Source organism: Egretta garzetta, unplaced genomic scaffold (assembly GCF_000687185.1).
Source record: "Egretta garzetta isolate BGI_Z169 unplaced genomic scaffold, ASM68718v1 scaffold553, whole genome shotgun sequence".
In the NCBI taxonomy this organism is placed as follows: Eukaryota; Metazoa; Chordata; class Aves; order Pelecaniformes; family Ardeidae; genus Egretta; species Egretta garzetta.
Window position 1 is genome coordinate 2,717,646 of NW_009259328.1, and position 12,703 is coordinate 2,730,348.

The 12,703-nt window shown below is 39.1% G+C and overlaps 1 protein-coding gene across 1 annotated transcript in view; it reads right to left on the bottom strand.

Annotated features, from left to right (window-relative positions):
• ATP2B2 (ATPase plasma membrane Ca2+ transporting 2) overlaps positions 1–12,703 on the bottom strand; it is a 192,912-nt gene that overhangs the window by 129,081 nt on the left and 51,128 nt on the right. Inside the window, 1 exon segment of the mRNA XM_035892214.1 lies at positions 2,780–2,977. Coding sequence (XP_035748107.1) covers positions 2,780–2,977 — 198 coding nt within the window.

A 12,703-nucleotide genomic window follows, 5' to 3' on the forward strand; every position in this document is an offset into this window, starting at 1 on the left:
TGAGCGAGCGGCTGCGTGGTGCTGAGTTGCCAGCCGGGTTAAACCACGACAAATTGTGCATCAAAAAGCAGTGTCCTGTTACACAAAGGGGATTTTTTGTTGAGCTGTAGACAGACTTGAACGTCACGAGCTTTATACTTTACATTGACACCAATCGGAAAAAGCAAACACCAACAACTTTTAGGGACAGATAAAAACAGACAAAAAACCAAACAAACAAAATGGTAAGAATGCATCTTCTGGAAAGACAGATTCTTTCTATAACTTTCAGTGAAGCTGCCCATTAGCTACTCAGCCCACGGACCAAGCACCGCTGCCCCTCCACACTGCTTCCACAGAGATTTAGGGGAGGGCTGAGCCCCAGGGAGAGGTGCTGCCTCTCACCTGCTCCCCACAAAGACATCATCCAGGGGGCTCTGCAGCACAACTACTAAGAAACTGAGGAACTTTTAAAATACGCTGTGAAAGAGTTGGGCAAGTTTGAGACTAGACAGTTAACAAGAAATACCAGCTCCCCTTCTAACACTGGGCTGTATTTTCAGAAGAAAATATTTTCTTTTCAAGAAAAAACATAAAACTTGCAAATAAATGAACATTTCAGTGAATAATTTTCATTCTGGGAAGAGTCAGAAAAGGAAAATACAGGTTTTCACACTTCCCAGAGGAGCATTTATCACTTCGCCCGGTCACTGGGTAGGAATTCCCTATTATATCCCCCAGGCAATATCACCCCTTCACCTCAAGACAATGACATGGGGCATAATGCAGACTGCTGCGAGGACGTTACATATTGTATGATTTATTTTTTTTTATCCATATTCTGTGTTACAACAGCAATGCACAGGTGGACCGATCTAAAGCAATATGTAATGAATATGAGATTTAGACGGGTTCTCACACAACAGAAAGCATCCGAGTTGCTTCTCTTTCAAAGAACTGCAATAATCCCCTCAGATAGGCCCACATTTGGTCTGAATCCAAGTTCATGTTCAATTCCAGAAACAGTTCTAATTACATGCAGGCAAAATCAAGCTTAACATGTCAGTTTTTCAATGTTTATGGCTCTTTAAAAAGGCCATCTACCAATAAACTATAGGTATCCTTGGCAGCAGCTTAGAACATACCAATTTTAAAATGAAAGAGAATCTCCCACGTTTATACAGCGGCTCAAAGAAAGACTTCAAAACAATGTGAAGGACTTTTACAATGTTTTCAGAAAGTTGGATTAAAAGATAGTCACTAACTTGATTTATTCACCCTGTGTAAAACACGGCAAAATCTTCCAGGAAAACAATTCTAAATACATAGAGAAAACAGCAACCCTTGAATAAAATAGTGTGCTGTGGGAAAACACAAATGCTTTTTCCCAGGCTGTGCTACTGAGCTTTTCAGACTATCTCAGAATCTCAGATGTGTCATGCCTTCCCACGGGAAAAAGAAACATTTTAAATGCAGTATCAAAATAATAAGAAGGAAAATTTTAAAAGACATCGTCTGATGGCACAACTCCCCTCTTCCTGAAACCTGTAACAACCCTATTTTCAAAATTCTTTTCCCACCAAATAAATTAAAAAATAAGAGAGTAGACTGCAGATTTACGCCTAGGAAAAAGGTTTGCAGAACTAAATCCTAAGTTTGTAAAGCATCGTTCGTGGTTTACAATATCCCAAGGTATTCTACTATGCCCAGTTATATGAAGAAGTAGAATAAATAACATTTTCTTCAGTTAAAAACAAATGACTCCTTTACCTTTTCATGCCTAAACCAGACACCTGCTGAATCAATAGCCATATGTTCAAAATTCAGTGAGAAAGCAATAAAAGATTCCTGATTTTAAATAAAGGATTAAAGAATCATAAATATGCTCCAAGAGCTATGCATAGCTACGTGCTTATTCTGCTTGTGAATGGAAAAGGAAGAAGGAAGGGTCTTCAAGGAAAGTAGCCAAGGGAAACTGAAGCAAATGTAAAAAGCATTTCAAGGCTATATTTAGAGGAAGACATTCTTCATGCATTTGCCAAGCTACTCACGTCACTTTACACAGCATGTTTTATCCAGCTTTATAAGTCTATGAGAGAGCCAGGGGGTGGGAAATCTGGATCAGTTGCCAGAAATGGAAATCTTGCATTTATGTAGAGGAATGAATATTTTAGGCATGTGAATTCAAGAGTACTTTCCAAAGGGGGGAGGAGGGGAGGAGGCAGGGTGTTAAAACTTTCTACAGATACCCCAGGAGGATTTGGCAGCGTATCGTTTATAAGTAACATGACCTAGCATCTGATATTCCCTTTTGAGCTAGGCTCACTAGCCTCAGCTATAGCACTAAAATTACGAGAATGAGTGAGTTTCATTAAGTCCAAGTCTTCAGCTGGGATAAACTAGCAGAAGACCTGTCCACGTTCATATATACGTGATACATTATTTATATAAGCTATTACATATTTCTTCTCTATAACGTGATTAACAACAATTGAAGATGAACAAGCAAACACCAAACACAAGCTCAAAGGTGAAAACAGAAACAAAAATACTCTAGTTTCATAAGAATCTTATGATTTTTCTTTAACTTATTTAGCACATGTCATGAGGTTCAGCTATTTGCATAAAGAAATGTCAAGCATACAAAAAATACGTCAGTACCAGATGTAATGGTAACAGGAACAAACCACGTGGAAATTTCCTGTTAGTGACCTTCTGGAGAGCAGGGGTGGAATTAATTTGATATATAGGACTGGTTTTACTTAGATTTATACAAATGACCTCGATAAAAAGTTTTTACCTTCATTCCCTTCTCCAGGTGGCTGATAAAACGAAAGCCCCAAAGATATGATGGCTGCAATTTCCAAGATTATAAGAGTCACATCCTGCAACGCTTCCCAGACTAGCTGTAAGAATGTTTTTGGCTTCTTCGGAGGTATAAAATTTTTTCCAAAAATAAGCTTTCTTTTTTCTAGGTCTGCAGCGGTGCCAGCTAATCCTGTAAATAAAATAAAATAAAATAAATCAAAATTGCAGTGAAATAGAAAATGCCCGCTTATATCCACATTTCCATAAATTATTTCTCCAAGAACAACTACAAGCTGTACCACCTATGGCATATTAACAAATAGGTAGATTTTCCACTTAAATTTTGCTTTTGCAAGATGGGTTTGTCCTTATGTTCTGAACAGGACCCTTACGGGTTCTATTTAGTACTAATTCCTGCCAGTTTTAATCATAAAAAAAAAGTAGGTTTACTTTAATAAGACCTGTCTATATAGATACATGCATACATGTAAGCAATGACTTCTGAAAATAGATCATAAAGCACAAATTAATTATATTTGGGATGAAGTTGGAATAGCTACTGGAAGCTTTTGGCAATATCAGTAGAAGCAGCATAAATGTCTTTGTGATGACCTCAGGTTGATGACCTCCAAGTACAAATCAATAAAGCCTGTCAAGTTCTACTTCAGAGCAGCCTCTCTTGCTGTGTGTGCGCTGCCACACCATCGCTGGAATGAACTGCATCAAAGTTTTGTTAACTGAAAGATGACAGCCAAAGTGACAGGTTATATATGCAAAGAAAGTATAAAGGAAAAGACATGGTTCCCTAAATCGATACAGAAATGCATTTATTTTGCATGATACTTCAACTTAGGAACATTTCGATTTAAGGATGCAATGTAAGAATGTGTGGCTGCACTGAACAAGCACACTTGGGCTTTTAAAATTATATTAATTTATGCACATCTAGCACCTTTTCACAAAAAAGAAAAAAAAAAACCAAAAAAACTTGCAAGTCTTATAGTAGAATAACAGCCCATACACCGCGCTCAGCAGCATAAAGAACTGCAATAAAATAAGTGGTTACATATATCTGTCAAATAGCATTTGCAGGAACATTTACAGAACAGTAGGTCTTGAATGTGATCAGCAACGTAAAGTTATTCATGCTTATTCACACTAACATGACAGAACGAAAATACTTAAATTGAGACCTGGCCTCGGAGAGCTACAAAGGTGCCTGCAAGAGAGCAAGAGGCGATGATCAATCCCACGCTCTAAGGATCCCTCTCCTCATGCAGCTTAGGGTAAGTCCTTGCCTCCTACAAAGCTCATCAACACCTATAGGGTACTTCAGGAATGGAAAGCCCTATTAATAGCATCTTCAAGATGCCAAGCAAAAGAAATCAGGCTCCTGATGTGCCAATGGTACTCAGCATTATGTCTCGTTCATTCAGCACTGGCGCAACGGCTCTCAGCAGCATGCACATGCCAGTAGGTCACCTCTCAGATGAAAGCACCAGGCCCAAGCGTAATTTCCTCAAGACCAAAGCGATGCTTTTCTGAAGGTACCAATCCGGCCACAGCACAGGCAGAGGCACGGACTCACCTTTCACTTCAGGTATATAATTACAGCTGTTGTGTCGCTTCTCACTCTTGGTTAACTCATGAAACTTGCATTTGACCTTCAGCTTCTGAGAAACGCTATCCTTCTCTCCCAAATAAAGGCATGCTGTAGTTACGATTACCTCACTTCATTTAATTTTCAGTACCTGGTGCCTAGTGACACGGTGACAGGCGGGTTCCAGCTATTATGAAGCGTGTCTATGTTATTCTTAATGATTCAAACACTAACATGGCAAACCTCTCACCTCCTCCATGAGCTCCTGATCAGCTTCAAACGCGGGGGAAATGCTTTCCACTATGAAATATGAATTGCAAGTTATGAACCATCTGGGTAGTTGCCCTTTAGTGAACCAATGCAGAACACAGAACTGAGGACAACGCACGTGAGAGATCGGGGACGTCACTCACCGCTGATGGGATCTGACATAGGGACAACCCTTCAGCAGACACTAGACACATGCAGTTTGATTAGCATCCAGCAGGCTGCAAAGCCCTTCAATACAAGGAAGGATTTTCACTAAAAATGGCATGCACAATCTGCACTAGTCCCCCAAAACACAACCTACTCCAAATACGGCAGGGACTGCATGCATAAAGAGGAAAGTGCATCGATAGTGGTAGGGATTTTTGGCAGAAATGTTCATATAATGCATCTATAAGCAGCGATACAAAACTCAAACAGAAAAAAAATCAAAAAGCACACCAGAAAGTGGGGGGAAGAGATGTCTGAAAAATGCCTATTTTCCAATACAGAACATGTGTGCACAGTGGTGGGCCCGCTCCAGCCAGTAGGCAGCATGGAAGGGATGGCTGAAATAGTATGGGAAATAGCCACGGTATTTTTCAACAATCCTAATTCCACTTACCCAGCCATGATGAATTCATTACTTTGACATTATGGTACATACTTTACTGTCCAGAGGCCATAAGAAGTGCACATATCCTGTCCTATGTTGCTGATAATAATGCACATATAAATACATGAACACACTGAGAAGCCTCAGAAGCAGAGACACCCCAACTCAAAGAGCTGCTTTTTGTCCAAGACAAAAATTGTTCATTTGGACACCATAGAAATTTAGACACCATAAGGTTGAGGACTAGACTGAGTTTAAAGCATCTATGGTCACCATTATCTTCCAGTCTAGAGTCTAAGTAACCTATGCTGGAATTTAGACAAATTTTATTTAATTCTGCCCTTTCATTTTTCATAATAAATATACCCTTCCTTAAGACCCAGAAACAGACAAGGGTAAATTGTGTGTGTGTGATTTTATTGTTCCCTGTAAGTCTAGGTCTTGGTGAAATCACCAAGTCTGTCCCATCTAAAAAAAAAAAGCATATTCATCTTTAATTATCAAACGTATTTTCTTGTAAATAATTTAGAAATGCTGGAAAATGAAATTCAATGTTCAGTTCAAATGAAAAGGTTTCCCTTCTCCTGAGATCTGGTCATCACTCAAAAAACCTTGTTCAGCAAAATTTTAGGTTGGTGGTTTTTTTCCTCCCACTGAACGCCAAAAACTAACAAAACACTGTATTTAGACAGAGAGAAGAAGGAAAGGATGGAATGAAGAAACCTACAGACCAACTGATGAAATCCCATAATAGTCCTAAGTGTTGCTGTAGAGATAAAGTCAGAAAGGGCAATAAAATACATAGAGAAGCCAAAGTTACACAAAGAGATACAACTAAGGGAGATGTGATTGAGAACCCAAGGCAACGCAAGCTGCTTATTTTGCAAAAGCTTCCATTAATTCTCCATTCTATTGCCAGCAGAATGTATAAATGGGGGCACTCCTTATCTTTTTCAAATAGTCTGCTTTATTCAGAAGCATGATTTTAAATAGTCCTAGAGGTGTTTTGAGCCAGCCTGAGTTGCTTGAAGAGGATTAGAGGTCACTCACACTTTCCGTCACACCGGCAGAGCTGCGGGATGCTGCCCCCCAGCCGGTGCGCACTGACAGGCAGTACAGATGGTAAAAACGATTATCACAGCAAGATCTGGAAGTGGACATCTGTCCTCACCAGTACTTTTAACCAGAAGGTGGCTTTCCCACTGCTAGTTTTTTTAATGTGGTTGGGGTTTTTTTATATTACACTTACTGACTTCATCACTATTCCTAATATTTTTTTTATTTCTCGCTTGTCCCTTAATTTAAGTACTGAGTCCTGTGACAATAATGAAAGAACATTGTAAATGAAAGTAATTTGGAATATCATTTCTATATGAAGATACAAAACATCTAAGGAAGTAAAGAACCACCAGTGGGGACTAAAAAAAAAAAAAAAAGAATGGGGATTCTGCATGACAATAAGCCAGACTGGCTCGTTTTATGTTCACGTGTCCACACAAGCATTAATTTTCTTTAAGTGCTTTTCTATTTTAAGCTGCACAATGCTTCTTTGCTTGACCCAAGTGTTTTAGAACGATTATGAAGATTTGGGTTAGATTTATATATAAATAGTATGCCCAGAATTAGGAAATACTGTGAAAATTTACCAATGCTTCCAGCACTTGGATAATTTTTTAAGGTTTCAGTTTCCAAAAATTTTCCCCAAAATTTGTTTGAAGTTTGTGGGAGAACGAAAGTGGTTGCATATAAAACATCTTCTACAATGTTGTGCAGTATATTAAATGCATTTCTGATTTCATCTGGCATGCCTTTATACAGATATTGGTTTAATTATTGTTTTTTCAGAGGGAGAAAAAAAGATTAAAAAACTGGAGAAATGCCACTTAATGAATTCTCTGTTCCTTGTCTACATCTGTCAGTTACTGCATGCTGAATACAAAACCATCATTTCAATTAATGTTTCCTGGAAAGTTGTATTTCTCTGACAGTTATCTCCACTGCAATCAAATGCAGCATGGCAAACAGAGAGTGATTTTGATGCTGCAAAAATAGTAAAAGCACATCACTACTAAAGCAACAATAAAAAACCCCCGTAAAACTCTTAAGAGAATGTTTCACATCTGCTTAAATTATTAGATGAAGAATAGAGAATTTACATTTGCACTAGTTGTGCAAACAAACCATTTATTAATTCCTTTCTTCTGTACATTTTCTGATGCATCCAGAACAGCAGATAAAAATTTCAAACAGCAACATAATTTAAAAATCACAGCATATGTAACTTCAAAGGCAAAAAAATTGTTCAGCAAGGGAAGTAAAAGCTTCACAGTGATGCTGAACTGCTCTTGAAATTAATGCAGAGGGGTTAACCAACCATTTTGGTTGCTGAACTCTAATGACAATTAGATACGACACGCATGAATTCTTCCTATGAAAACACAAACCTGTATTTTATCTCCTGAGCTCCTATCACCCTCAAACTCTGTTCTCAAATGATGAGCATTTCTAGCATCACGTTACCTAGGTCTTCACAGAAATCAAAAAGTAAACCACCACAAAGTATCACCTTGACAAATACCTCATTTTCTTTGCCCTGTTTCACCAATTCCATTAAGTTCACATTTAACTCTGAAATGATCCCTGCCATTACTGCTGCTACATAACGCTTTAGTATAACTTGCCCAGGCCCACCAATTCCTATAGCTCTTGTAAAGATTCTCCGAATTTCATAATATGAAGTAAAAACATTAGCCCAGTTACTGTTGTTGTAACACAGAAAATTCAAACACAAAATCTCATTCAACATTTTTAGTGGGATTTTCCTCTCTGGCTTTGGAAGCACATTTCTGTGCATTATCTTGCTTTTCTCTCTTTGCTAGAAATGACAGCAGGCCTCTTTTTCTGCCACTTCAATCTAAGAAGTATTGTCTATCCAGTGAATGAAAGAGCTGAAAAAGTCAAATTTTCAATTCAAATTAATAGCCAGTGACTAACAGATTTAGTTTCTGAGAACTGCCTTAGGAAACTGTCCCTACCTAAGAAATCGGAGAAGGCAAGGAGATGGGCACAGTAAACCGTGAATGCTGCCATGGTTTTGATCAAATGCTAAAAGGTCTGTTCTGTCCCTTATGTATAATGTCATCAAGCACGCTATGATGTAATCCAACATCAGTCATGAAGTCTTCATGACAGTCGTTTAAAGGGTATCGAAGTAAAACAAAAAACTGCTCCACTACCAGGTATGCCACATAAATATACATTGCATTAAACTACCTGTTTTACTGATACAAGATGACTTTTTTCTTTTAAACTAGAACACACAGCAAACATGAACCACAAAGTGAAAACATTCACACCGAGGACATATGCCTCTGTGGCCTCACGGTTTTATCATGTACATTGCTTGCAAAATATTTGGGTGCAGTACATTGAAATTCTGTTTAGGCCATATTAAAATAAAATCAGCTAAGAGAATCCAGTCCTGTCAGTAGGAAAATATTTAATGAGAGCATTTGCTAAGTTTCAGCCAGCTGAATTTGAATTTCACTAGTGAATGAACCTCAATGAATAATAATTTCCTTCTAATCTCAGAACAACAAAGCTGTCTGTAAAGTGTAATGAATCTCATTACCTGTTTTCATTAATATCACTTGCTTAGACTTGTTTACATAAATTTTAAGAAATTTGTCCAAACATTAAAAGCCTTTGGAATTACAAATCATCTAGCACGTGTCCTGCAAGCTTTATGTTTCTGGCACTACTATTTCTACGAGTCCATTTGGCAGTGCTGCCAACAGACCCTTGTAGGGTTCAGACCATCCTTGAGTCAAATGCTTTACAGCTAGATCTAAAGAGCCAACGGACAGAGAAGAGGGACACAGAAGTGGCAGAACCAGGAAATTATTAATTTCCCCTCCATTTCCTCATTAATCATCCTCCCTCTTCACATCTAACAACTGGCCAGGTCACAGTGTCCTGCCCTCGTGAGTTCTGCTGTGGCTTCAGCTGCCCCACCACAGTACAGGGACCACCCTTCAGTATCTGAAAAGCAGCAAGCTGACTACAAACCCCCTTATCTAAACCTTCCTATTATAGGTTGCAATCAAAACTATTACTCCAAAGTCACACAAAGTACATAAATACATATCTAAATCCATTATTTTAAAAAATAAAGTAACTGAGGAGCTTAACATTATCTCTTACAGACTGATACATCTCACATAAATATTAGGAACAATTTGCATTTCTTAATGAGTTTCTAGCTCTCATTCTCTTTCTAGCTACAGAAATGCATCAGCAACTTTATCTCAATTTTATGAGGCAGTGAAAGGCTGAAGTTCTTACCCCAGCCAGTTTGGTGGCAGTTCAGGGGAGTAAATACACATCTCCTGGGATTCCTGCTTTACACTCAGCTGCAAGATATCATGCAGGACTTCGTATTGCCAAGAAGCACTGAATGCTTCATGACATGTTTCATTCATTTCCCCATCTAGCCATTTTGGTTTTATTTCTTATATATTCTTAAAGTAAAATTGATCTGAGAAGAGGCTATTAACCAGGAAACAAATAATTTACATAAGATGAGTAATAACAGCAGAACCAGAAATGGTTCCCGATAGCAACTATAACGTAGCTCAAAGAAAGCCACGCTACAATTTCAGAATCATCTAATGACTGGACTTACATGCAGTGCATAACCATGAGCCAGTATCAAGGCAACAGATGAGACATCAAATATTAAAGGCAAGACACTCATTGTAACAGACAACTAATATTTTTCTTGCCTAAGCAGACAACAAAATCCTTCTGCAAAGGCTGATAGCAAAGCATTCAAGGAGCGCTGGAGGTTCAGTAAGAAGAAAGAAGAACTAGGATTTCTTTTTTACTGCTGTCAGTGGGAGTATGGCTGTTGAGAGGGAAGATAACCATCCCACCAGGAATCATTTCTTGAGCTTTTACTCCACTTGGTAATTGTCACACCGCAGGCTCCTTGAGATGTTTTTCTTTTGTTCTATCTTGATGGAGTATCAAGTACAATAAAGTCATTACAGATTCAGGGCAGCAATGCTAACAAATACTAATAATCTGGTACGTATATCCACCATTCCACTCCCACCCATTACCTCCAGATAATAAAGAAGTCACTAAAAATTCCTTGTTACATTATATATAAATGACAGCGCAGTAGCAGTGCAGATCCTCACCTAGCATTGAGACAGTTAACCTAAAAGTTAGAGGTTTTTGCTGCAGCTAAGGCAACCAGCCCCAAGCCAGAGGGATACCCCACAGATGCTAGGTACTCTGGGTTTGTTCAGCATCATGAATCCTCAGCAGCTGGGGCTTTCTTTTATTGGGGCTTTTAGGAAGAGGCAGAAGGGAACGCATGAATGCAATGGTTCCTTTCCTCCCCTCCCTTTCTCCAGAAAAATACAGGCATGCAGTTGAAAAGGCAGTCAAAGCCTTGAGAGAGTTTCTTCAAGTGTCTTTTTTGGTTTTTTAAACAAAGCTAGGATTTCACTGCCACAGAGGATAACATTATGATTTAGAGTAGACTGCACAAATGCCTTCTGCACAGGCTTATGTATTACCCACAAAGCTCTGATTTCCTACTGAAACACAGACATATAAGATGAAGTTGACAGAGAGTATGAGGGAAACAGTATCAAAAACATGCTGTCACAATGCTGAGTTATAATATAATTGTTCCAGGTATTGTGAAAGCTTTTTCTTGCCCTTGATATTTAAATCAAATCAAGCATCCCTGACTACAGCATAAGACACACTTGCTGGCTATTCTGTAGGATCAGGATTGAAAAGCACTGACATTGGCTAATGGCAGAGAAGGGCAACTATGTAAGTTTAATGGAGGAGATCCAAGGTCTTAGACAAGAAAAAGAACAAAGAATAAATGAGCGCATAATAAAGTCAAAGTGGAAAGCCTTCCTTAATTAACACAACTCTGTAACCACTTACCATCACGCTTGCTGGACCCTACAGAGAAATTCACTACTTTGCATGTATTGCTAACGGCAACCACAGGGGATGGGGAGGGAAAAAAGACCCTGAAATCAGTTGGTGATTCTCTGTTCCCAAACCACAGTTTGCATAGTGCTGCTGACAAGCAAACCACTCTGGTTGCTACAGAGGCAGCTTCTGTCTGTCTGTGTGGATACAGCACAGTCTGGGGAAATGCAAGTCCCCCGACAAAACACTGCCATCGGTCACAGCCCATAGGGAGGCTCTGGTTATATGGCTCAAGCAAGTGCCTGCCTGAAGGTATTTCCTGCCTGCTGGGAGTTGCACATCTGCAGGTGCTCCTCTATGTCCTGGAGAAAGGGCAGCCAGACAGGTAACCACCACCAATCCACCGGCAGGACCAGAGTTAGCCATGGGCAAGTGGTACAGCTGGGAATAACATGGAGGCTATACCTGGGATCCTCTCCTAGCAGAAGAGAGAGAAAAGAAGGATGGAGCCACATATCCACCTATGCACAGCCCCATACTTACTGGCAATAGCAAGTGAGTGTGGCCGGTGGCACTGAGCCTGAGGACTCCTGCTCCTGAGCAACACCACAACAAAGAAATCCACAATTCCAAAAATAGCTGCTAGACTGTCTACCGCTCATAAAGATAAAAAGCTTTCAATTTCAATTTTTCTGATTTCTTATCGCAGTACAACTTCACATCACTTGAAGTTTTGCAAGTAAAACATTATTTTCAAAGGACATACATGTCAACTAAATGTCCCAGAAGCTGAAGCCATTGGACTGAAACCCAATAAAGCTGAATATATACTAAGGAGAGCTTCAGCTGGCTTCTCCACACTATAATGTACATTTAGGCTGATGTGGCCTAGACCCGCTAAAGATTTTTCATGACTTTCTGTTCGGTTCCACAGAGCACATGCACACAGGATGACAGCCACGGTAATCTGAGAAAGCAAATGCCCAAGGAATAAAGCACATGCAAATGGGAAAGCAAGGCCTGAGAATGGACAACATTATGCAGCTGAAGACACATTAGAGACTTCTAAGTCAGTACAGCAAGAGGCTCTCATACAGGATCCTGAAAGTCCCATGCATCTCTTTATATGAAGGACCTTTACTATTATTATTTGTCACTGCAGTCACCATAGGTTCTTTAGTATAAGCAGTTCCAAGGGTCTATTGCTCATATGCATTTGATGAAGCCTATTGGAAAGGTTAAACATAAGGTTAAACATAACAACATATGCTCTCATAACAACAACAGCATGGAAAAGAGGTTTCTTTCTAGACAAGGCCAGGAATATGTAGGTTAAGGTAGCTAATTCCTCACATAAATGTTTTAATCTTTTACATTAAAATAAATAACAGACGAAGAAATCTTACATTCTGAAGAGAGAGACACATTTTTGTGATGTCTATAAGAGAGTCAAAAGGAAAATACCAAAACCCACTTTGGCAAGTCTGCTT